The sequence below is a fragment of the Trachemys scripta genome, chromosome 18 (assembly GCF_013100865.1).
Source record: "Trachemys scripta elegans isolate TJP31775 chromosome 18, CAS_Tse_1.0, whole genome shotgun sequence".
NCBI lineage: Eukaryota > Metazoa > Chordata > Testudines > Emydidae > Trachemys > Trachemys scripta.
Genome location: NC_048315.1, coordinates 5,911,374 through 5,938,685, shown reverse-complemented (window position 1 = coordinate 5,938,685; position 27,312 = coordinate 5,911,374). Strand labels below are relative to the sequence as shown.

Below are 27,312 nucleotides of genomic sequence, written 5' to 3'. Positions count from 1 at the left end.
AAAGCAACAGAGGGTCCTGTGGCACCTTTAAGACTAACAGATGTATTGGAGCATAAGCTTTCGTGGGTGCATGCATCCGACGAAGTGGGCATTCACCCACGAAAGCTTATGCTCCAATACCTCTGTTAGTCTTAAAGGTGCCACAGGACTCTCTGTTGCTATAATCAGTAAGTGCATTAATTGATGCAGGCTTCCCAAATGTACATTTCTTAAGCTTCCAGGTCTTTTTGATCATCTCTAGACTTAAAACAGGAATTTAGTCCACAATATGGGATGAGAGACTTGCAATGTGCTTAAAAATAAGCGGTCTGAAGTGTAACCAGGGAAGAGTATTTCTGCTGTGCAGTTTCACACTTCTGTATGGTGTTAGAGGTAAATATGCTAAGTACCGTAGGGGACAGATTCGGCCCCCCTCCTCTGTAAGTGTAGTGGGTCTCAGAAGCAAAGAACCCAGGACAGTTTGATTCTGTGGAGGGCAAGATCTGGACAACACCACATAACAAACGTGCCCCATGCATACAGTGGAACCCAGCTCTATAGGAGCTCCGTCCACTTCCCTGAGCAGCTGAGTTAAGGGATGTGAGGAGCATGGTGAGGCCAGTGGATCTGCCACGATGCCATTGGCCATTCAATCTCATGGAGCAATGGGAACTACTGCAACCTCAGGGCAGCAGTAGTGGCCATGGTTGGCTCTGCTGCAGCTTTGCAGCAAAGGGGGAGGCAGGGAATTGCAACTCTGCCCCCCTGGGTGGGCTTGGGGAGAGGTTTAACCCATAGGCTGAGTTGCCTCTGCCCTATTGACTTCAGCGTGCCTTCGCAGCATAAGAATAATTCTCAACGATTTTGCAGGCTTACTATTATTTCTAGAAAGCACATAGATAATGCAGCGATAGATACTTTCAACAGATTTAATTCATTAAATAGTCTAGAAGGGAGAAACTTGTCTGCAAAGAATAAGTCACCAATCACCTGTAAACCCCCCCCCCCCCCCACACACACACACAAACAACACAAGCGTATTTCATGCTGTTTGGGATATTTTCTTAGCATAGAGTAAGGGAATCTGCTTCAGTCTGCTTTACATTGATAGACTTGATGCTGGCACAACCAGTGCCCCCATCAAATGCAGTACTATGAGCGTAATGCCACTGAAGTCAATGGGACTTCGTAAGTGTGGAATCTGACTCACTCTCCTCAGATGATTCTAAGTTCATACTGGAGTGCTCGTCTGCTAAATCTTCCCCATTACTGTTTGTATTTCAGCCTCGGTGTTATATTGCTGGCTCATATCTACTTTATTTTGCAAATAATACCAAAACACACATTATTTGGCAATCTTGGGATCCTTCCGTTGTTATATATTTGTAAGATTTTGTAAGGATGTGTGCCTTCTTACTGATCATAAAATATAGAGCCTTGCATTAGTTCAGTTTGCATCCTAAATCATGCAGCAAAATAATAATCTGTTTCTCTAAATTAATTTGGATCATGTGTCAAGAGCAGGGAGGGGTTCAAGCTAAAATCATGTATTCAGACACTGCAGAAAAATCCCCAATTTTTGCAGCTTGGGCCCAACTCTAGCTATGAATTTTGCTCCCAGCAAACTTTTAGCATTGCCATTATCATGGTCAAAAAAACCAACAAGATTTGTATAGAACAGTAAGAACAGAATTTAAAGGGAAATATTTTAAGCCCATTCTAATGTGACTACAGCTGAGTTTCCATGAAAGGCCAAGGTAAATTTTTTATTAGAGACCCCTGCAAAAATGCAAAATCTGTTAACTACCAACTTTGGAAGTTTAGGAACAGAAAAGGTCAAAAAGTCAAAGTTCCTCTGAGCCAATGGCTCAGCAAGTTGACATGGTTGAGGGAGAGCAGTTTCATAGCCAACGGTACACAAGAGAATGATGTGGCCAGCAGCACATCAGCCCGCCTCTGACTGCCTTAACACGATGGATCTGGTGCCCATTTTGCAGTTGGGTGAACTGAAGGTGGCCTTTCAGTGTGAGATCAAGCAAAGTTCTTCTGAACTTCAGGATTGGTATGAGAGAACTTTAGGAAAGCTCAGAATCTGAACTCACATCTAGAATCAAATGTTGCATCTGGTTACCATACTGTTACCCTGGGCTGAACCAAAATCCCAGACCTGAACACCTTCGAGCTTTGGGAGGGAAAGTTTTTGAAAACCTTATATGAATGTTGTGGTTTGCGCCTATCTCTGAAGTTCACGAAAAGAAATAAAGGGCACAATGCATGCATATATTGACTTCAAAAAGATGTTCATCTGCCTAAAATTGAGGAGCGAATGAATCTCATTCCCATTGATTGTTGAATTCTGCCAATGCTGAACAACTTCTATGTAGAACAAATGGGTAAGGTCACAAGCTCTGTGTGTGGAGACTCAAAGATGAGTAGACACCTATCTTTGGATGTTTAGTCCAGGAATGGAGTTAGCCACGCACAGTGATTGTCAGAGCCTGAATTATAAATAGTTAAGAGACAACGTCCCTTCCTTCCTCTTCTTTCCTTTCCTTCTTTCTTTATTTTAACTAAGGGAATTTTGTTCTTTCTCTTCCCTGTCAATCTTTTCTCAGTTCCAACCTTGAACTGGGTGGTGGACAAAAATTCAGCGTAATTGATTTGCCATCTGAAGGGCATTTTAGGCACTCAGACATCTGCACAGATTCAATGCAAAGGCAGCTTACGCAGCAAACACACAGACACATAAAATGACATTTTTACTAAAAGGGGGCTTTGAACGCTTGGGGCATTCATCCCAGGCTCCGAGACCAAATTCTCCCCTTGGATAACTCCAAGAGCTCCAAACAATTTCTACATCACAAGATTCATCTGAATAAAGTCTCAATATTTTTTCAATATATAGGAGTCTTTCAGAGGTATATTTTTCAAAGCACAGCGTAGGAGAAGCACACATTTACCGTCGTTATTACATTAACAGATTCTCATTCCGTTATCTCTCACACGCTGTATGGCAATGTACGTTCTTCCAGGTCCATTATGAGCACTGTTCAGAGATATAAATGTGTATCTCCCATCAGTCGTGACAGCCATCACACACCAATTTTCACCAGCTGAGGAACTGGTGTATCTTCCCACAAATCAATGGAGCTGCGCTGATTTACGCCGTCTGAGGGTTTGGCATTGCGTGCCACATTTCCTGCATGCTGCACTGAAAATGTATCCAGACGTGAGGTGTTTAGTGTCGTCTGATAGCTTTTTAATTCCACCCTGTAATGGGTTTGATTTAACTTTCTGAAATTTCTTCAGCATAATTGTAGTCATTGCCCTCTCCCTGTAGTTTTCTTCTGTGTAGTGTCTGTGTATTCTTATCTCCATTCTAGCACACCCTGTGTCTGCTTTCAAGAGCTTTGTCTCTTCATGTGCCGCATATGTATGCCTATCTTAGCTGGTAAATTATATACATCCTGCTAAATACATTAGATACCCTAAAATTGGGTTCCCATTCGCTTCGTCCCTGGACAACTTCAAGTTGCACACAAGTGTGCATTTTATGTGACTGTCCATAAACTTTCCATTAGCAGACAACTCATACATGCAGTAGGGCCAACAAATGCGTTTTTAACTTAATAACTATTACCAAATCCTTGGAATGTTGGCTATTAGCCACTGTTAAACCTGCACTGTGGGGGAACAGCGAGGTTCTCCAGCCACATGCTGCCAAATCAGCCATTTCCCCTTTAAAGCTTCTGTTAGCTGCACAGAGCTTGACAAGGAGTGACTCTATCTTTCACTGAAGTTTCTTTTGGGCCATACATTATTTAGGGACGTTTTGAATGGAGACGATGATGCCGCTACTAAAAATATTTTTAGTGTGAATTTAGGTTCATTGCCATTTGTAGAAGAAGCTGCAAGTCTCGTGATGTTTCTAAAGGGTGTGTGCGTACCAAGAGACAACTCTGACTTTCTACCATTTGATAAGCTGGTCAATTGCATTTATTTATAATCAAATGTTGTTTTGGGAAAATCCTTTTTATTTTTTATTATTATTTAAAAACAAATTAAAGACATATTTTATTTTTGATACAGACACAGCCGTTGAAGTAGCAGTAAAAAACATCTCCACAGAGAGGCACATGGCTTTGAAATGTTTTGGTATGTAACATAACTGCATTGTTATCAGGTCTTAACTTTTGCACAGAGAATATTTGTTGTTGTTTTAAAAGCAAAACCGCTGTCAGTTTTGAAAAGGTTTTTGGAAATGTCCAGTATTCACATAAGATGGTAACAAAGGGTAAAAAAAAAATTAAATGTTTTAATTCATTTAACAAGCAACATTGTTTTATCTCTCTTCTTAACCAAACAAGAGTTTCTTTGATTTTTTTTTTAAGTCAAATTTAGGATTCTGCTGTTCAGAGCAGGGAGGTCACAAGGCCCTAATGCATTTAGCATTGACTGCCCTCTCTTGTAGTGCGTCTATTAGTCAGTAATTTGATTTGTACCTATTCATTTGCAGTCCCTGCAGGAGCTCTGAGCTGGCCCCAAGTATAATTGGTGCTGTCTCTATTTTTACATCATTAGATTAGCCCCGACTCCTGGCCACTTGTTGTCTGCGCTTGTCTGTCCATTTATACAACCTAATGTAACACAAAATTCATTACTGATCACATTACTTTCAACTCTGAAGCCAGCCTTGTGATAAACATTTTGTTAACCCTTTCTTGCCAGTGTGCCGGTTTAGAGGACAAATGCACTTTCTCTAGGCAGGAAAATCAATATAATAATAAAACAAAGTGGAATCACATTTCTAGATTTGTCATTCCTCCTGGAGAAAGAAATGGAAAAAATGTAGGAGGTGATTAAATGATTACCATATCCATGCATCACCTGCTAGCATATGTGAAATGAGCCCAGCAACATCCTTCCTGTCATAATATGAAGAAGTGGCACGCTGTAGGGCCAGCACTTAATTTGAAACTTAATTTCTTACTCATTGTTCTCCAAGTGTTTTAGGTCTTCTGTGCAGACTATAATCACGTTATGACATTATTGGAACTGGACATTTTCCTTCCATTGCTTTGTCTCAAAGCAGTTAGCAGGAAAACAATTGACTTTCTCCTTAGAGATTTGTTGTTGTTGTTCAAATGATTAAGTAGATTAATTCTCTTACCGCAGTACATTGGTGTTCCACATGAAATTCTGAACAACCCTTCTTTTTAGTGTGGCTTCGTTCATGTTTGTCTCTCCTATACACTCTTATCCTTTTAAAGCAGTAGCCTTTTGGATCACTGGGGCTTTTGCCATTGATTTCAATGGGAATGGGAGCAGGCCATTGGAGGGATTCGTTTGGGCCTGATCCTTCAAGGAGCTGAGCATCTTTTTGGCTTCTATGCTTGGGGGGGCTCAGTACCTTGCAGTGTCAATCCCTCAAGATGGCATTTGCTACTTAATGAAATATAGGTTGGTACCCGCAAAATCTATTGATTTTAACAAGTTTCTAAAGTCATTTTCTAATTGCATTGCGTGGTTTGGAGCACCATCCATTTGGCTTTTTTACATGTTTATTCCTTTATTAAATCTTCCTTTTAAAAGACAAAGACAAAGCTCTAGGGAGTCTACTAGAGGGAACAATCCTGCACTGGCCAGGGGGTAGAAGACTGGGTAGCCTAGTAGGACTTCCCCATCTCTAACTCCAATAATTCTGTGGTTCTTTTTAGTGGCGCTTGCAGCTATTTGTATGTAGGCTGCAGCTTGGGGTCTGAGTATTTCTGGGTATGGGTAAATGGCTCCCACCATCCAGCAGTTGAGACAGATTGATGTTTTGTTAGCCAAATCCTGCTCTGACTGGTGGTATGATAGCAGAGCAAGGATGAAGACATGTGCACAGATCTGGCAGGCCAGGGCTGCATTCCGTGAGATGGGTACATGTGTACTTTGCAGGTTTCAACATCTCTGCATCCACCATCTGCTGGCTAGCGCTCACCGCTGATAGCACCACGGCCCAGTGCACCGGGGGTCAGAAGACCTGGGTTCCAATTTCAGCTGTGCTACAGACTTATTTTGTAACTTTGGGCAAACAGCTGTGCCTCAGTTTCCCCATCTGCAGAATGGGGATAATAATACCCACTTAGTAAAGTCCTTTGAGCGCAATGGATGAAATGTGCTACGTAAGTGCTAGAGGACTGATTCACCACTCCAGTTTTACACCAGTGTAAATACACAGAACTCATTACATCAGCCTAAAACTGGAGTCCAGCAGTGAAGAATAAGGCTGAAAGTATTCATTGGTATTAACAGTAGCCAGCTTGGGGACAGAAGGTACAGGCTAGTGTGCTATCTTAGCACAGGCCTGTGCTTTATGGAGGGATCCTGCCCTTTTGCTTGAACAGTGTAAAGAGGATCCCAGAGCCCTCTCACCTACCTCCTTAGACACCAGCTCAAGGTATTTGAGCCTTAAAGGGCAAATCCCTTGCACAGATGCACGAAGTCCCTGGAGTAGCAGGACTGAATGTAGTTCTGCTGCATAGGGGGCAGGTCACAAAGAGGCCCCACCAGGAGACTGTACATCCCCTCCATGCTGCAGAGCACTGCTGCAGACTTAAGGGAAGGGTGATATTAGCAAGTGAGTCCAGATCACGCCGATCCCCTGGCCAAAGCCCTTGTGTAGTGAGTCTGTAGCAGCCCACCATTGTTGTTATAGTCTGGCTGGTAGGAGAGGAAGGATGGTCCAGCAGTTCAGGTGGTACCTGCACCTCAGTTCGCTGCTCCACTTTGGGCAAGTCATTTAGTCCTTCTGGGTATGTTTACCTTGCAATTAAACCCCTGTGGCTGGCCCATGTCAGCTGAATCCGGGTCTCAGGCTGAGGGGCCATTAAATTGCTGAACCCCGAACTCTGGAACCCTCCCCCTCCCTCACGGGGTCCCAGAGCCCCGCCTCCAGCCCAAGACCCAAAGTCTGCACCACAGTTAAACAGCCCCTTTGCCTGAGTCCCGCAAGCCTGAGTCAACTGATATGGGCCAGCTGCAGTTTTTAATTGCAGTGTAGACATACCCTCTGTGCCTCAACTGTAAACTGGGTATAATAGCCCTGCTCTTCTTCACAGGGTGTTATGGGGATAAATATGTTAAAGATTGTGAAGCATGAATGGGGGGAAGGGCCTATAAGTATTTTAAATAGATGGATGGATGCTGAAGTAGTGGTTGTAGAATGTGGGGGGGGTGGCTGGCCAGATTCCAGGTTGGTGAGGGGAGAGGATTACATCTATCTATCTATCTATCTATCTATCTGATCATCTCAGTGTTTTATACTGTTGCCTATAGCCATAGTATCTGAGCATCTTCCATTAATGTAGATTCCCAGCTCATATTTTATACACGCTTTGAAAATCGGTCCCTTTGCTTAACTTGAAACAATATGCTAGCAGTAGCTAAATCCCCGTTCTGGCCTCTGTGTAGCATCTACGCCAGCCTCTGGTCATTAATGTACTGTTCTCTGTATCGTGAAAAGGAAAAGACCCAAAGTTATTGAAAAGCCCTCATAAAGTATGCATTGTGCTCATTAGGGAAAATAGGAGAGAAGGAAATAGAATGGAAACCATTTAAGCAATGCATTGTTAAGCAGGAGAACTTTGAAATGAACACTTCTTATTAGAAAGATACAATAAAGTATGAGTCACATTAGACAACAAAATAAACATTAACACGGCGAAATCCTTGTCAATAAATGGAAGGTCAAAGACCAAAACAGTTAAAATGCACCAGTAGGGGCCAACCTCTTGGCCCTGTGGTTTTTGTTTCATGCAGCCACAGAGGCCCGTGTTCCGCCGCTGCGTCCGGTCTCTTGTTCCTCAGACCTGCAGCCACCGGGAGTGCTGCGGAAACAGCTCAGCTCCTGAGATAACGGAAGTACTGCACATTTAGGAACAGCATTGATGGGCAGCTCTGAAGTGCCATCTGAGCCTCCTAAACCAAAGGAGGGCAGCATCAGTCTGTGGCATGGAGAGAAATAACAGGACTTTTCATAGAAGACCCCACTTTCCAGTCATAGGTGCGCAGACCCTTTTCTACTACGGTTTCATAGCGTTTGCTGCCTGACTTTGAATTAGGACACCAGTCATTTCCCTAATATGTTTCTTGAAAAGGATATCAGATAAATAATAACCTGAACTTTCTGAAAATCTGGATTTGCTATCCAAACTTGGCATTTAACAGAGTGTCTAAGGACCCTCACTGTCTTGGGCCCACAGCCCCATCTGATGACCCATATTTTTTCACCCCTCCTCTGGCACACTGGCTCAGTAGGCATAGCTAGCAGTGATACTGCCATTGTAGTGCTTAGAGGGGAACTAATCAGGAGGAGAGTGGGAGGTGGCCAGGGAAGTAAAGAAGGATTGACCACCAAATGAGGACAGCGACAACGGGGAGGAAAGAAGAAAGTGATTTACCTTAACAGAAGGCCTTATTGTAGATCAGCTGATCCAGTCCTTGCCTATCACTTCAGCTACTTCCTAATGCTTGGAATTGTCTTTTCTAGAGGCAACACTTCCGTCTGTAACCAGCAGGAGGTGATGTCTCTAAGTCAGACCCTGGGAGGTGCTAAGCACCGTTAGCTCCCTGGAAGTCAAAGAGCGTTGCAGTCATGGTATGAAAATATTATCCTTCCCTCCATTCCTACCCTCTGCCTTGTAGCATAAATAAAACAATAGACTTTTATTCATTAACATTTATGGGAAAATGTTAATATTAAACTGTAAGTGAAAAGCCATATCTTACTGAATTCTTCTGCTGTGTTATTGAGAGTCTAATTACATTTTGCATTTAAATAAAAACCAGATGACTTTCAGGACACTCAGGCGAGCATTCTGTAAGTGAGAATTTATCTTGCGATCTAGGTAAACAATGTCTCATCATTTAACAGTTATTATAAATAATGGGGTTTTAAGCACTTTGCTGGGAGTTCATATTGGCTCCATACGGGTTGCACTAAGAGAGAGAGAATTCAGTGACATCTTGCAGGCATCCGGTCAGAAGAGATTATATCCTGAGCTCTCTTCTCATGCTGTAGCATTTTTCATCCTACTCTGTTTATAGTTGCTAAATGTTCTATGCTACTATCCTTGGACAAAAATAATGCAGATATAGTTTTGCAGGCACTATTCGTTGCAAATGGAAAAATCTGACAAGCCAAAGTGACACTCAGCAAAAATGGAATTTGTTTAGGTCTATAGCATAATTCCATACAATTGCTTTAGGGAGTCATCAAAAGAAATATTCTTTTTAAAAGTTGGTTAGATCAGAGATCTTCAACTTTTCTGCTCAGGGTTAAAGAGGCACAAGGTAAAATAGATCTGTTTTATAAAATAATCTTGGCCTTTTTTGCTAGCACCTCCTTAAATTACACCAAATTCCATGATGATACAAGGAATAGATTAGAGAGAGATTAAAACCTTTAACAAAATTTAAAATCTAAATGACTTCCCCCCGTTTCTGCTCTTTATTTCCTTTTTACACTTCATCTTAAACAATGAAAATAGACAGGTCTGTTTTTCTTTTGTTGCGAGCCAACTCTTAATGCTTCACTTTATGGTTCTCATACATTAGCAGGATTTTGATTCATTAACATTCAGTTACCAGTGGTACTTTTTCCTCATAAATTGCAAAATCTTCTGCTTTACCATGTCACTTTTCATATTGTGTCCCCCAGTAGAGCGGGAATTGGTTTTCCCCTGCTGATAGAACTAGGTAGGACAGTGGAGGGACATTTTAAAACAATCACTCACAGCTGTTAGATAAGGAGAGTAGGGGTGAAATCATGCCCCTTTGAAGTCAATGGGAGTTTTCTCATTTACCTCAGTGGGGCCAAGATTTCATCCTATAGGCCTGATCCAAAGCCCTTTGAATGTAATGAAAAGACTCCCATTGACTTCAGTGGCCTTTGTATGAGGCCTAGGTTTGTATCCATGCATCTCTACCAATATTAATCCTAATTGGGGCCTTTTTGTCAGTGCTGTTTTATAGGCTGACCAGCAAGGAGAGTAATACTACAGCAGTTTCAATTCTGGAAAAGTTAGAGAAGGCCCTCTCAGCAAGTGCATTCATAGTTCAGTGTATGGGATTTCCCAAAACCTCTTAATCAAAGCCATATGATTTCCAGCAAACTTAGTAGCCATGTGAATCTAACACAGCATCTAGAATTGGCTAGACTGGTTATTTTAGAACACGGAAATTCCATTAATGCCATTGGCACAGGCAGCATTTGGAAATGCATGCTTGTTAGAAAGGTCTCTTTCCACCAAGGAAGTTGTTTGTAGTGTTTTTCCTCCAAAGGCACGTGAGCCCTTCTCCCAGGAGCACTCCCATAGTAAATGGCTTATTGGCCTTTCCATTGTTCAATAAGTGTTTTCAAGATCTGCTCAATAGTTGAACTTTGACTGTTATATTGTATACTGTGGTCTTTAAAGGGTCGCTGGGGTGGGACACTGCACCTACAGCTGTTCCTGTTGGCGCGTTTTGTCTGGGAAAACTCCAGGCAGGAAGAATGCGCCCAAGGGGCCACTACGGGAAAGGACACAGAATTAGCAACTGTTCCCACCCATTGCAAAGATGTGTGCTCCCTCAGCTCGGCCCACATGCTCCACTGTGGCATGTGGTGGTGGAGGGAGGGGTATGAAAAGACTTCAGTGGGAGCTATAAAAGCAGAGTACATTACAGAACTTTAGTCCAGAGGAGACCAAGATGTGGGTGACTGTTTCAAGAGAGAGATAATGGCAGCCTGCTAGCCAGCTTAAGATAATGGAAAGCCTTTGAGCCCTCATGCCTACCTCAGAATCCAGATGTGGCCTTCTCCCATGTGCTGAATAGGAAGTCCCACAGAGTCCCTCCTTGAAAGGCTCCTTATGCCCCCAGTGCTGTTCCAATTCAGACCACAAAACACACCCCACAGCTTCCTCTTTCTACTGCCAGAACACCTGGTGCATGCTTTAGTCTGGTCAGGGAGATCTTCCCAGAGAGTTCCCTGTTCACGTAGAGCAATTCCCTGGTCTTACATGAATTCTTCTAGACTTCAGCCAAGAGTTATTCTCAGCGACATGCTTGTTCAGGCTGCAGTACATTCACACATTTGGCCAGGTTTTAAAATGTGGAACTTCTTTAAAAAAAGCCTAAAATGTTAAAATTGATATTTTAATGATTTATAAAATAAGATTTTTCTAATTAAAGTGGATCCTTATTTTAAGCAGTTGACAGCTGCTCTCTGCTTTCATGAGAACAAATATGAATATGCTGCGCAGATGCATCTAAGTTAACTGAGGGCCAAATTATGCCTTCAGATTTAGCTTCCGTCAGAGCTCCTTTGCACGTGTATTTCCAAAGGTCAGAGTTTGGTACTATATGGGTAAGACATTCTGCAACCAATAATAAAAAGATAGGGCCTGGTTTGGGTTTTAAAAGAGTCTTGAGACATCTTTTAGTTTGTGCCTAAAAATAACTGAATCCACAGGGTGTTTGTTGGTTTGTTTGTTTTGACAGGCACAATTAAACAGGGAAACTAATTAAATAGTTTATTGTGGGTGCAATTATTTGTGGGCCTGCAAAAATTAAAGGGCATTTCTGAAAATCAGGCCAAGGTTGAAAAACTCAAGCTGCTTAAAGCAACGCCATCAACTTTAATCTGTAAAAACTGACTAATTTGAAAAATGTTGAGCTCCTGGTGGAGCAGGCAGCCCAGGTGTTCACCCCTCTTCTGCCATTTCCCTTCCCCCCAACCCCAATGACTCATCTTCATTTTCTAGCAATGGGGAAACTTGTTTGAACTAAGTATGTTCGTACACTCCACCTTTCCAGCCCTCTCTGCCTCTGGGCCCCTCTTTAGAACCAATCTCAAACAGAGTCCCTTTTGAGGTGTTCGTGAAATATTTGGATACACATTTGGGGTTTTCTGAACCTCCAGTTCCTGGGTCGGACTGGAACTAGGATGGTGGACATACTATAAAAAACAAAAAACCTCTCATGAGATTTCTATCTTAATTTTTTAGATTCAAGAGGCTCAGATAGTTTAAATAAGCATCTGGGACCAGATCCTCAGCTGGTGTGAATTGTTGTGACTCCATTGACTTCAAGAACTATTCTGAGTTTCACCAGATTGTCATCTGGCCTCCAAACTTTTGTCTGCTTCTCCAAACCAAAGCCACACTCTGAATCATTTGAGCTTTCGCCATCAGGGCATCCTTCTCCCTCAGGAGAAGAGCACAGAGTCCTTCTATAGCTCTCCTTACATAAGGGTCACTGTGTCATAGGTGTTCTGTTATTGGAATCTATACCAGGATGATTTTGCTCTGCAGTACTCCAAAATGAATTGCAAAGATGAAGGACTCAACAGTACTGTTTTTAGCAGAGGTACACACTTTAACATACTCACACACAGAGAGAGAGAGAGAGAGAGAGAGAGAGAGAGAAAACAAAACTGTAACAGCACAAAATGTGTCCATTTCCTGAGTTATACAGTACCTTCTTTTTCTAAATTAGGATAGTTAGGGGATCCAATCAGACGGGGGGGGGGAGGTGAAGCAAGTTTTAGACATGAAAGAAATTGCAATGGTTTTGAGGTTTAGGCATGTCTGAAATCTCTCGTTCAGCGTATCAGTGAAATGATGCCCAGACTGTGAGGTAATCACCATATTTATTATGTTGACATTCAGGAAGCTTTTCCATGATCAGATTGTTTCCTAGGACTGTTGAGTTGGGGATGGAAAAGCAGGCAGTGCTCATCTTCTCACTCGTTGATTGTCTTGAGCTGCTGTGATCAGATGAAAATAAGATGTGCTGTCGTATTGTGGGGGACACAGGGTCCCAGTCCCACAAGGGGCTGAGTGCGTTCAGCTCCTGTTGACTTTAGTGGGAATTGAGGGTGCCCTGCGCTTTTCAGGATCACGATCGTACTGAATAGACATGCTTTGGGCCACAAGAAGTAGGGGTAAGCCTGTATATTTTCTCCAAGACTTTTGGGCAGGACCAGGCAACCTGGAGCTCTGTTTCCAGCAAAGTGGCAGAACAAAGTTTAACAGCATGGAGTTGTTAAGGGTTGTGAACATACAGAATAACATTTGAATTTGAATTTCCCTGGTAGAGGGGTCTCTAATGAGCAATCAGAGGCACTCCCACAACCCTAGAACAAGAGACCAGAACCAGCGATTTTAATATAGTGTTTTCTCTGTAAATGCTTTTTGGTCCCAAATACACAGATGGGCTGCTTGTGTAATTGAAGATAAAAGATAATTCTGCTTAAATACATGAAAAACATATATGCACACTGGCTTGCAGCAGGAAAACATATATTAAATATGAGAAGGTACATTGTAGATCTCAAGATTTGAAAGCAAATGAAACCAGTTGGGATATTGAAGAGTAAACTTTTAGTAGCAGCATATTGTGACTTTGAAGTTTGGGGTTGTTTTTTTCCCTCCTCTTAAATCAAAACAATTACATCTGCTTCTTCATTTACAGGGGGGAGAACACACACTTTTGGAAATCTTGCATGAACAGTTAGTACATTTCACACTGTGTACTTCGGCTACAGAAATCTGTTTTCGATAACTTTTAGATTGTTCTTTTAGCTTTTGAAACTTCACATACTAGCTAAAATGAGCAACTTGTCTTCTGAAAGTGCCATTTAAGTAGCAAAATGTCCTAAACCTCTTTATAAAAATATACAGCTGTATGAAACTTGAGATTAGTTTTTAAAGCACTGCAGTCATCGTGAAAGTGCCTATCATGAAGAATATTGTCTCTCTAAATGCTTAGTCCTTTATCTGGTGCACTTTTAACCTTCCATAAAATGTTCAGAGCCTGGCTGTATGCCAAAGATTTGGGTATCTTACTGTTTATGTACCTAGTTGTTGGGGGTGTTTGGGGTTTTTCTTTTTAAAGAAAACACAACAAACTCCATTTATTTTTGCAGACAGAATGCTTTAAAGGTGCACACATGAAAATGTTTTATTCTTGTCTCAACCATCTCATCTTGCTTGAAGTTAGTCCAGACATTTATGTAAATGCAGATGTCCTCTTAATTTTTGTAAGTGTTATTCATTTGGCATTTTAGCATTGAAATAATGCACTACAGAGTAATTGCGCAATCTCAGTTGACTTTTGATGTTCAAAAGACTTTGTCTTCAGCCCTGGGGGTACGTGTTATCTTCTATATCCCCTCCTCCAAGTCGTTAGACCCTACCACCTTTTTTTCCTGACACGCCAGCTTTCATCTCCAATGCGTTACATTATAGAGAATTCTATGTGGATTCAGCCTTAGAGTTGTTGTAAGATAATTTGACAGTCACTAATATTTTGCAAAGGCCACTGATTTCCAATTTCATAGGCAGTGTTTGCATGTCTTTTGTATTCTAAAAATGTAATGTAGCCCCTTCTTTTGGGTCTCAGCATCTTTCCTGTTGGAATGGTGTGAAACAAATTCAATACAGTGATTCATTTTCAGTATTAAAATATCATATCTCTGCATTTACTCTTTTCAAAGTTGTCTACGGTCCGTTTACTCAAACAGCCGGTAAAAACAAAATTGCTACAGTTCTTACTGCTTCTGGGAACTTCAAATTTGTCACAACCGACTGGAGCGTCTTTAAATCCGAAATTAACAGTCAGACTATGGTTCTGCTGTTCCCAAAGCACAGCTCCTACCACTTGAGCTCAAGGAGAATCTTCATTAGCTCTGATCAGGCCTCTGACACACATCTAAGCATTTCTTAATTCTGTCCAATAGAGGGCAATGGTGCATCTATATGCTACCCTTTCATTGCCGTGAGGAAAAATTTTAACACCTGAGAAGGACACCAAGTTTACCTACTTTCAGACTTTATAATCTGATGCGAAACATCCTTCCATTTGCTTAATTGCTGATAAATTTAAGACAAAACAGCTCTTTTTATTACTGGGTCTGAAAAAAGGGTATGCCCCCAACTGGCTGTGTAGCAGCTGTACAAACACAGAAATCAAACAAGCCTTCTAATTTCCAGATAGAGGAGACATACATGCCACTAAAACAGCAGTGTAGAGGTGGCGACATGAGCAGCTGGAGGAGCTAAGTGCCCAAGTATGTACCTAGTGTCTTGGACAGGATCCTGCTTGGGGCAGCGGCACGTCTATTTTTAGCACACCAGCTCAGTCCGAGCTAGCGCCAGTATGTTTCATTGAGATGGAAATTGCACCTCCAGCTTGAGGTGTAGAAATCCCCTTCAAGTAGATATCCCTGAAAATGAGAGCAGACTCTGGTCTTTGGAGTTTCATGAAAGTTCTCGCGTGTGAACATATCCTGGTCAGTTCATTAACTGTAGCAACATTACAATAAAAGTGCTTTACTAATCCTTGTGTTAGGAAGAGTCACATAGTTCATAAACATCTGCAAAAGCAGGTCCTCAAGACTTCCGCTGTGTTAGCATAAGTTGCCTTTTACCCTTCATTGTACATGGGACCCTTTTGGAGGCGAATCCAGATGGCAGAATCTGCATAATGACTATTTATTATTTGTAATAAACAGTGCTTAGAATTCAGATAGCGGAGACAGATTGTGGCAGACACTGTACACACACGCGTTAAAACAGTCCCTGCCCCAAAGATTTTACAATCTAGATTAATAACAAGAAGATATAGAGCATCCCTACTCTCTAATACTTGGATATTCTAAGCAAGAGGACATATACAGTGCTCTGATTCTGAATAGTGTAGCTGCAGGGGGGACTATTTGCTTTTCTTCAAAACAAAATAAAGTTGCTTTGATTGTTAAATGAGGTTCTAATTTTTGCCTCTGAACTGTTCTTCCAAAAGTTGCTCATGTCTCCAGTGAAGTGTCATCTAACCTGGCCTTTTTAAAGAGAGACATCTCATTTCTCTTATCCTATGGTAAACCAAATACCAGGTTTGCATCCTAGTTTCACAAAAAGGCAGAGAGTACATTCCAGTGCTTCTAAGCACTTTCCATTTAAATTTGGATTGTAAAGGACCCTGTGCAGTAATCGTGGTGAATGACAGAAATGGAACTCAGAGCTTCAAACATGAGTTGCTAATATGCCTTGCCACTTCCTTGATTCCTAGCTATTAATGGAGTAATTCCTAATGAATCATCAGATGTCTGATAGACTTTCCAATGTGCACTAATTCTTACACTTCCCTCCCTTCCCCCACAACTCAGACCCTTGCCGGAACCCTGGTTCCTTTAAAAATGCCGTCGATATAACTCAAAAATATTCAGCACAGAAAAAGAAAAAGGGAACTTGACATTAGTTGAGCTTGAAAGGTTTGGTGCTGTGAAAAGTGACTGACGTGTGAAAAGAGGCTACAATTAGTTCTTTCCCCAAGCACTCTTCCATTCAGTCCAGGGTCACTCCTTCAGCAAGCTGAGGGCTTGAGTGTAATGTGTTGTGACAGTTTGAGATGATGAAGAATAATTCTTGTATTCAGAGTTGCGGCTGCTTCCCCACTACCCTGACACATCAGGCTGGCTGTCATTGTATCATTTATCCCGGCTGCATCTCTGCCATGCTGTACAGGAGTTTGTGCAATTCTCAGTAGGTAGAGTAAAGGGTCAGCTCTTCCAGCAAATGGTTTTTGAGGATATTTTGAAACTGTGCTTAACAGCCTGCTGTAGGGGAAGTCAAACAGAGAGAAAGGAAAAACCATTAGAAGAAATAATGCACTAGAGATGAGATTTTTGAGTAGCCATAAAGGAGATACCATGGCTTCAAGTGGACCACTACAGAGAAAGCACAAATAAGAAAGGCAGCATAATTTATGAGTGTTCCGGGCAAAAGAGGGCTATATAGATTTTCTTCAGGCATTGAATTAATGTGCCATATAAAATGGCTTCACATTTAGGCTTGGCAGGGCTTTATACCTTTCTAGATTTGCTGTGGTCCTTTGACAGTTCCTGAAGCTTTTTCGAATTGAATGTACAGCAACCTGGCTTGGACTGGTGCCTGATGTAGCTTGTTCTGCTCCGACACATACCTGATGATCATGAGCTTTGAGATAGGGCCATGTCCCCTCCCCCACCCCTCGTTTGTCACAAAGCTTAATAAAAGCAGAGGATTATTTTTGCAGTATGATGGGCCTGCACGGTAGGATCAGGCTTGGTATTTGAAAACTGAAGGTAAATATTAACAGAAATAAGTGCTTCCTACCAGTTTCTCGCAATTAGCTCACTAATGCAACAGAATACAGCATGTGAAGGAAATATATCACTGATGCTGTTTTCAGCCTTTGGCAGGGATGAAAACAGGACAGCATGGGGAGGGAGTTAATGGAACACACAGAGCCATGCATTTGAGTTCCTATTGCTCTGTTAATCAGGTTTAAATTGCAGTAGTACCTGAAATGTGCTCCGCACTTTCCAAGCACAGAGGAAGACATGCCGACTGTCTAACCCTGGATCACTCCCTGCAGCTGTCACTCAGTGGTCATCCTCTCCCTACACATTCCACAGCTCTGATTACAGGTCCCCAGTTTACCCCAGGTCTCTGATTCAGCACAGCCACAGATTGACAACAGGAGTGAAAGGATGATGGATGAAAAAAACTGGGACCTAGAGAAGGCTGAAAGAAAATCATTATTATTATAGTTACATGCCTCTCTGGGGCACCCATCATTGTGCTGTTATCTCTGTGTATACGTGTCCATGCACGGAGACAGCGACTTGGTGAGTGCCTGCACCCGCTGGCAGGGCTGGGCCTTAATCTAGGTGGCCTGTGTATAAATGAGAGTGGGGAGGTACATGTGGGATAGAGGCCAAGATTTTCAAAAGTGACTCTCGCCCAACGTGAAACACCTTAAAGGGGCTTGATTTCCAGGAAGTGCTGGGCCCCCACCCTTTGGAAATCAGGCCCCCTTAAGATGTCTTCCTAAACTCTTTGTCACTTTTGAAAAGAGTGGCCAAAGTGAAAGCAGAAAGAAGCCTCTTCTATCAAAACAAATGACCAGGCTTTGTACCATGTACCCTCGGGATAGAGGAATATCCTCTCAGCATAGATATACAGTACGGTCAGAGGCGGAGGGTTGTGTAGTGCTGTAGACACAGTGTACATCTGTGTGTAGTGCTTTATGAGTGTATGAGCACAAGCCCTCTTTCCTGAGGAACTTATAACCTGTTATAAACACCCACTGATAAAATGAGTGTCATCTCGGTGGGCATCCAGACTTTACACCTCATCCCACTGTGTTAGTGAGTCGTTGCCAACTCTGGTAAATTATCTGCTATTTCAATGTGTCTGTTGTTCTTCAGGTCCAAATCTTGCTGTCAGCGTTTTGGGTGAACCTCATCTGCAAGGCTTAGAATGGCTGCAATAGTATCGGTATAAGGAGTGGGGTCTAACTTTCTAGGTTGTTAACTGAGCATGAGGAAATATGATGGGGTTCTTCTCTGAAATTTACAGTGAAATAAGTATTGCAAAGTAGTCACCTCCCTACTCTAGCCACTAGAAACACTGCTTCCTGCAGCATTTCCACTCATGCCTTTTCTGTCCTGTCGACTTTTTTTCAGGAGAAACGAATTCTCTCACTCCTTCTGTACTGGGAGATATTGGTCCTTGCTCTGGTCTGTTCTACACTGGCATGCCTCCATTGATTTAAGAGGAGCTTAATCCTGATTTGCACCAGCAATAGATGAGAATCAGTGCCACAGCCTCCCAGGGCCACGAAGCCACATTGACACAAATCCGCACATTAGCGGGTAGAGAATAATTGTGGACAGTTATTTCTTTCCTGCCTTATTTTTAGAGCCCCATGGAGCCTGTTTCCTTTGAAATCTGGTAGATGTGCAGCACTGGAGATTAGTTTTTTGTTGTTGTTTCTTTCCTCAACACAGTTCAACTCACATGTGCCCTGAAGCCCTCTATTATTCTGTGATTCCCATTTGCTCTGCTGGTGGCGGTTACAGTGAGCATCAAAAGTGAGGAGAGGGCTGCTCTGTGCTCTCCTGAACTGGCTCCCTTCTCATCTCTTCAGCAGATGTTTCTGCCTATTTCTTTTTCTAGGCCAATCGGAACTTTGAGTCATTTCCCCTAGGGATGCGGGCAGGTTTTAGTATTTATGTCTCCAGTATTAGTGTTTGTTTATATTTGTGTTTATTTTTCACAGGCTTTTTAATGCCTCAGGGAGCCATTTAGGGGGCCAAAGTAATGCAAGTGCTGGTCTTCTCACAGTATTTCATTTCCTTGATAGTGGAAATGCGATGAGAAGAGCAGGTTTTGTGTTATTTTGACCCCATAAATAACTCCCGGAGGCCCCCTTCTTCCTTCTCCTCTCCACTTTGCAGACCCTGAAGACTCAACCCCGGTTTTCTTGCCTCAGCAGAAGCAAATTGAAGTTATCGCAAATAGCCAGCAAATCTACAAGACGGAATGTGTTTTATGTGAGATGCGATTTGTTGGCTAGTATACAGGCCCCTTAAAGTGTATCATCAGAAGTTGTTTTACTGCTACATTTAAGGAAGTTAATACATCTTGGCAGTATAGACCTGTGGAAATGTAGATGAAATAACCTGCAGACAACCTAGGGCCAAGTCCATTCCTGTCTTAACTCACCATGGAAGCCAACAGAATTACACCAGGGACAGATCCGTCTGCCAGTATTTGAGCACCGCAAAACTTGTGACCTCCCACAGCCAACATAACCAAGGACGTTCCAAGCTGAGGCTACCATTCTGCCTTTCACTCACTTCCTTCTGCAGGTGGATTTTGATTTTGAGTGAACTTAGCCCTCTGTTTATCCACAGAACAGGTACAGCACAGGCAGCAGCCTTGCAAGCTTCCTTACAGCCATGCCAATGACCTGGAGGATTCACCTCTGGGGTTGAGAAGGTTCTAGAACAATAATACGTTACACTTCCATAGCGCTGGGCAGTCAAGGATCTTGGAGTGCTTTCCAAAGTTGCGTTAGTAGAATTATCCCCTTTTTACAGACGGGGAAGCAGACATGGCAAGATTAAGGACTTGTCTACACTTAAAACACTGCAGCTATGCAACAGCACCGTTGTAGCATTTCAGTGAAGACACGACCTACACTGATCAGTGAAGCTGTCCCATTGGCAAACGTGCTCCACCTCCCCGAGAGGCAGTAGCTAGGTCGACCCATTGCCCTAGAGCTGTGCGCACCAGGGGTTAGGTCGTCTTAGGGGTGTGGATGTTTCACCTAACTTCCGAGTGTAGACTAGGCCTCAGACTTGCCCAGGGTCACAGGGGAAGGCAGTGGCTGAGTAAGGAATAGAACAGAGGTCTCCTGACTCCCAGTCCATTAATAGTCCTCTTTCTTCAGCATTTAGGCTTACACTCATTCAATCCTTCATCTGCCTGCTGAAATTGCCAGTGAGATCCACATGTGAAAATGGGTGTTTTTATGTGAGCAACCGCAGTATGATTGCCAGATACACTTCACATGGGCCATACGATGGTAAAGACCGTTGTGCTTTGCCATCCTGGGCTGGATTTGAATTCTCAACCTACCAAAAAGGCTCATTATCCCCTGAGCCATCCAGGCCCCCAACGTGATGTCACTTTTGAGGTCCATGCATATTTTAGAGGTGTGCTGCCCCTCCCCCTTCCCCACTGTGTAAACGGAATAGTTAAGAACAGAACTTTTAAGAGGGAGATTTTCAAAGGTACAAAAGTATCCAGTTCCCATCTGTGCCTTTGGAAATCTCCCCCAAATTCACTGGCTTTGCTTGGCTTATGTCACAACCTTAACATTACTTAAAGGAGCTTTTTGTTTTAATTCCTTTATATTATTTTAAAACGGTAGATTTTAAAAAGGTGGACAAGGGAAGAAGTAGGAAGGTAAACCTCCACCATTTAACATTTTCCCCTGTTTTAATCATGATGATATTATAATTTTTGAGAGTGTTTAACAATATCGGACCGGGAACCTTTTATTTTCTTTAAAAGACGTATCATTTAAAAATCTGTCTGTCCTTTGATAAATTAAGTCCCAGGCTAATGCCTCATTTCCAGGGTTTCAATTGGCAGAGATTTTTTTTCCCCTCTGAACTGTACATACATGAAAGAAAGAAGTGATTTAAAATGGAAATGCTGAAATGTATTTAAATAGACACCTCTTAAGGATTGTTTGAAAATCATTCGAAGGAGGATTTTTGTGTGCTCATGATGGTTCATAATATTCTCCTTGGAAGCTTAAGTGGTTGTCTTACCAAATTTGGATTTCATCTCTAGCACACATGCACGTTGCTTTGTTACTGCGGGGTTCTTAATAAGTGCTGCTGGAATTGATTTGCCTTTAAGGAAAACAATATTGAAAAACCTGCTGTGAGGAAGATAGACATATTGAAAGGCTTTTGCACAGACTGCAATGAGATATAAGAGAAAGAAAGATGGCCAAATGTCAGGAATGGTCTAGTTATTACATAGTCCTGCCTTGAGTGCAGGGGACTGGACTAAATGACCTCCCAAGGTCCCTTCCAGTCCTACATGTCTATGATTTTATCCCCCTTTAAAATGCTTCCTTATCTGATTGACATTCAGGGATGTAATGACCATGCTGACTTTGTCTATTGATGTAATAGCCATGAGCCTGACGGCCATATTTACAATGGGGTTGGTCTCTGGTGACCATGAAATGCCTATGCCCACATTGTATAGCTGCTCTGAGGGGCGGAATAGGGAGCAGCCTTCCCAGGTGCATGCAGGGGTAGAGAGCCTGTGTTCCTCTTAGTGGTGCTTTATAATATAGCACTTGGGATTTGAGCAATGGCACCTTACATATCAAAGTATGTTGCACCTCTGTCTTGCTGTGTAACTGGCTCCATACAGAGCAGAATGTCCGTAGGCTTTAGGCCTCGTTGGTCCCTGTGTTCTGGATGGATCCCTAAAGGGAATCATCTATGAAACCAAAAACACCTCCCCCTCTGTAGAGGGAAAGGGCCAGAAACAAACAAGGGGATCAGCTAAATCTAGGAGACAACAAATGAAAATACAGGAAGGTAGCGTAGGTCATAGGTTTAAAATCAGGGCTTCCAAGGGGGACACAGAGCAAAGAACCCCAGACACTGCCCACTGCTCCTCAAAGGAGTCCAGGGAGCTGCTCAGAGGAACTCTGCCAAGAGACTCACACAGGCTTTGGGGTGAGAACTTCCACCCAAGGCCTGTTGGTTTTCTGATGTGTTCCTACATGCAGCCAGAACTTGGGTCTTTGTTTCTACTTTAACCATTAACCTAATCAGACTTTGTTCATTCTCATTTTTAACTTGATTTGTGTAGTGTTGCGTTACAGTAGCATGTAGAGGTCTGAGCTGAGAGTGAGGCCCCATTGTGATGGGCGTTGTACAAACACTTAGCAAGCCTGGCCCTGCTGCAAAGAGGTTACAGTCTAAACAGACAAGACAAAGGATGGGATGGGGAACGGAGGCAGAGAGAGGTGAAGCAGCTTGCCCAAGGATTACACAAAGAGCTCAGTGTCTCCTGACTCCCAGTCCAGTACCCCATCCATTAAACCTCAACTCCTCTCCAATTTTCTTATGCTTTTCTCAGTGCTGTTTTACTCTCCTTGGCACTAGCCCCCATGGCGCCCCTAGTGGTGGCGAGATGTAATGCAGGCAGTCTCCCACAGAGAGCGTTCTTCTTCAATGACTATCTACTGGTTTGTAATGGAAAGATTTTCCATTTCATAGTAGCAGTAAAATACATACAGATGAGTGGCCTAATTTGCAGAGGTGCTGAGCACTGTCACCTTGCACTGAGAGGAACAGGAGCTACCGTTGCTTAGCGCCCCTGAAAACCCTTAAGGCTTTGATTCTCAGGGAAAAAATCCCACTTTAAGATATTAAGTAAATCACTGAGGAATGGCAAATATAAAGGCACTGTTACTAAAAAAGGCTGGAGTTATGTAACGCCTCTGCCAGAATCTCATGCACTCTTCCCCCCACCTATAAGCTGGCATTTTGCTGCTCAGCATTTGGGCTTTTGGGCTTTGGGACTCTACAGTACTGAGGAAAAATAAATGCTGCTTCTTCCTCCTCTTTTTTAATGGTACTGAAAATGCAGCACTTGCCTGAAAATCAATTATGGTTTTTTAAAAAATGAGCGAGCGAGAGAGAGAGGAAAGTAACCTCATAAGGAGTTCAACAGCCCTAATGATGTTTGATTGGAGCCTACCCATGTTCTGTCTTATTGGTGATGGCTACACAGTGGGTGAAAGCTCTGACGTGAGACATTTAACCAAAGCCAGCTGTGTGCAAGGGGAGATAAAAGCACAAAATCAGCCAGGATCAGCACAGTGTTCGTGTGGGATACACCGCTCATTTCTGATTTAAATGACTGTTTTTACTTCCTGAACTCCTGGGACAGTTAGGATGTGAAGGAATATGAAGACATTAACAAAACGCTGTCAAGAAAACCATGATTCGGGCATTGTCACTGCTTCTTACAGGTTGACAGACTTCCTAGAGGTTTGTTTTTTCGTGTAACCTATGCCAATTATCTCCCTTGCAAACTATTTCCATGATCAAGTACTAAATTTGCCATGTCTTACTAGATGAGGTGTGAATTCAAATGGATCTATGAGCCCATCTATGCACATGTACCTCGTATTAATGCTAAGAGGAACTGATAGAAAGGTACTTGGATGGGGTGTTTTTTGTTTTAGAGACGATGCTTGTCGCTGGGGCAGTGCATTTTACTTACATGCTTGTCCTTATCTCTGAGTCTCAGCGCAATAAAGGGACTGTCATCATGTTTATAAATGAGGTTGAATCCCATTGTGAGAGTGAACTCCGTGAACGGCAGCGATACAGTCAAATTCGGCGGCGAACAACATTTAGAATCATTCACCCAAATCCTGCCATCCTTGACTCGCTTCCTAGCCAGTCCTTGTTCACGAAAAACTCCCATTGAAGTCAATAGGGAAAACTCTTTGTCTGTCTGTCAATCTGTGTGCTCCATGTGTTTATCCTGTACCCTTCACCATGGTACCACAAGTGCCTTTCAACATTATACCAATCCGGTCAATGGCCTACAGATAGACTCTCCCCCCCTTTCCCATAGCAGAATTATTAGGGGCTTCACATCATAGGTCTTACCCCTTTTTATCCAGACAGCTTGAGTAGAAACAGAGTACGGAGCGTGGGCTTTGGCCCTCACTTTGCAACTCACCAGAATATTTGTTGTAATCTGTCACTGAGTGGCTGGGAGAGGATGCTTGTGCTCTACGTGGGGTCCTGCCTAATATCACCGCTGAGTGCTGGAGAGTGTGAGACTGCCCAGTCGCATTGCCCGCACGCTGCCGCTCAGTCAACGTTTGGAGTCAAGTGGCTCACGCAGAGTCCAAGTTAGAAACAATGTTCTGCCCACACAAAAATCTGAGTGTTTCAAGAGTTAAGACCAGCCCGGGAAGGAATGATGCGTGTGTGATTGCAAGAGGGAAATAAATCCTGTGCAAATGTAGTAACCTTAGACCCCTGGGCCTGTTTACAGACTCCTCCAGCCCTCTGCAATCTCTACAGTTTCGTCACCTTTTAGTGATGTAAATGGACGCTAACCATGATCATTTCTGCTTTCTTCTTTTGCTTTGAGATAGTAGCCCGAGCAGACAAGCACCCAGGAAAGTTTATTGTTTCTGTTTGCCTCAGAAACCACAAAGATGCTTTCCGCTGTAGGTAGGAAAAAAGAAGTTGTGGAAAATCCTTTTTTAAATAGGCTGTTGAACGGCATTGGTTGAGTGCAGTTGTTGCAAGTCACAGTTAGCGAGTATCACAACTGAACTCTTTTTCTAGTCCGGTCATATCACCAGCTCTGCCTATTAAGTGAAGTGATGCCATTGTTTGTCAATAGGACTTCTATAATTCTGCTTAGTTCAATCTTGCAAATCTCCAATTTGGGATCTTAATATATTGCAAATCAATGTACTCGTCTCCAAGGAAGTGATTATACACCGCATCTGAAATTGAAATACAGAGTTTAGATGTCTTAATCAAACTCCATTTTTATTCAGACTGAAATATAAACCTAGCAAAGAAGTAGATACGATGCCTCTGGAGTGTTTCGTCAAATCACCCAGTAAAAGGTGGATGACGAGTGAATGCAATGTTAGAACAGCAATACAATAAACAGATTTGTCAGTAAAATGGCCTTCTAATGGCAAACGTCCTTCTTTTATCTGAAACATTAACCAGGGCCTGTTTTCTCATTCCATTTCAGAGCTTCAGCGAGAAGGAAGCATAGAGACTCTCAGTAACAGTTCTGGTTCCACCAGCGGAAGCATTCCACGCAATTTTGATGGTTACAGATCACCTCTCCCGACAAACGAAAACCAGCCTCTAAGTCTTTTCCCTACAGGATTCCCTTAAATTAGCCAAACATACGAGGAGAAATTCAGACTGGCTAACCAAATGTTGCTCCAGCTAAACAGTTTTGATGTGTATTTCACCCACCCGTTAGCTGCACCACTGGATGGTTCTCATTACACTAATAAATATTGACAACTCTCCTGCTTAAAGTCTTCTTAAAATATATTGACAATTTATTGAGTTTGTTTTCCTGTGCAATATTGATAAGAAGAAACTCTTTCTTCAATCCTTACAGCTTGGTGGCTTCGTTTTGGTGTGTTCAGGAAGAGACCGTTGAGAGGAGAAATACTTTTAAAATCATTTTTTGGTTGAGCCCATGATTTTACAACCATTACTTGCTTTTTCGTGTTTAAAAAAAGGGCATCTGCGTAACTTGAGTGGTGAATTAGCCATCCAGCCGGTGAATTCTAGCTGTTTGCAAAATTGAGGAGCATTGAAGAACGAACTGATGGGAGTGAAAACTTGAGGACTGTCTACGAGACAGATGGCGAATAGGACTGATATGTTATTACTTCGTTTATGCATCTCTTTGCTGTCCTCCTTTGGTTCCCTGCTGATATTAATTGATGCCAGGAGTATTACAAATGAAGAAGTTTCTTTTTGTTCTTGGGAAGAATTATCTTTATTGCTCCAGTTTTATTCTAGTCATGTGTTTTAGAAATGTTCTTAATTGACTAACAGAAGTCATAAATATCTCATATTCAGTTATAAAAATTGTTCACTGGAACTCTACTAGCTGTCCAAATGTGCATGTGTCATTGAATAAATCTAAGTTTAACCAAATCTGCTTTAGTGTCCGTGTTCCTGTCGTGTTAGTACAGGGGTTCTCAAACTGGGGGTCGTGACCCCTCGGGTCACGAGGTTATTACATGGGGGGTCGCGAGCTGCCAGACTCCACCCCAAACCCTTCTTTGCCTCCAGCATTTATAACAGTGTTAAATATAAAAAAAGTGTTTTAAATTTAAAAGGGGAGTTGCACTCAAAGGAGTCACCAGGACAAAAGTTTGAGAATCACTGTGTTAGTAGGTTTCAGAGTAGCAGCCGTGTTAGTCTGTATCCACAAAAAGAACAGGAGTACTTGTGGCACCTTAGAGACTAATCCTGAGTAGGATGTATGTATGCTCCATATATATTCCTGTATCAAATAGTATGTGCTTATTTCCCAATATTAAGACCTTCCAGGCCTTAATTAAACCCACCTAAGAGCACCAGACTAGGTCTGTTGCATCCTTAATTGTCAGCCATTTATGCCAGGCCAAACTTTTCAAAATGGATGGCTTAAATTAGGCACCTTGCATCAAAAGAAATGGATGTCAGCACTTCAGAAAATCAGGCCAATTATTTAAATGCCTAAATATGGGTTTAGGTGCCTAACTTTAGAGTCCCAAGTAAGAACATTTTGGCCACAGTTCTTTGCAAGTTCATTTTTCTATTCTTTTTTTTTTTATAAAGTAGTTATTTTTAAAAAATAATCTCAGTGGACGCATGTTCCAACCTGATAATCTGTTATTCATGGAGATAACATCCAACACTGGCTACTTGTACCTCTTTTACACTACGGACACAGAGCCCAGGAAACTCCATGACGAGACCTTTGTGGAGTCTCCATTGAATTGGAAGAAGTCGCAGGGTGAATGATCCTGCCAGTTTTCACGGACTGTAGTGACAAGAACCTTCCACAAGAGACAGGAGATCATTGCAAGGAGCCTCTGCTCTCTCCTCTACTGATTTCTGCTGGCTTCAGTGTAGGAGCTATGACTTTTATACCAGTTGAGGATTCAGCCCATTGACTTCAATGGAGCTAAGCTGATTAACATTAGCTGCGAGGGCCTGACCCTCTGGTTTTGGCCTGTTGACAGCCTGGCCATCCATTAACATCTCTTGCATTGGATAAAGTGTTAAGTATAAAATGAAAGAAGCTGCAAACCCATATAATACACAGATATTAGTAGGAAACAATTCTAGTGACGGCTCACTCCCAGTAGCCA

At 42.4% G+C, this 27,312-nt stretch overlaps 1 protein-coding gene across 7 annotated transcripts in view; it reads left to right on the top strand.

Moving 5' to 3' along the window:
- The window catches only part of BCAS3 (BCAS3 microtubule associated cell migration factor), a 488,663-nt gene extending 462,556 nt beyond the window's left edge, over positions 1 to 26,107 (top strand). For 3 of the 7 annotated variants that reach the window (XM_034752349.1, XM_034752352.1, XM_034752351.1), the window contains 2 exons: positions 4,069 to 4,134; positions 25,176 to 26,107. In XM_034752349.1, the coding sequence (XP_034608240.1) occupies positions 4,069 to 4,134; positions 25,176 to 25,324 (215 nt within the window). In that variant the 3' untranslated portion in view covers positions 25,325 to 26,107. The remainder of the gene's footprint in view (positions 1 to 4,068; positions 4,135 to 25,175) is intronic. The other 4 variants (XM_034752354.1, XM_034752353.1, XM_034752356.1 and 1 more) reach the window with 3 other exon arrangements.
- The last annotated feature ends 1,205 nt before the right edge of the window (positions 26,108 to 27,312 follow it).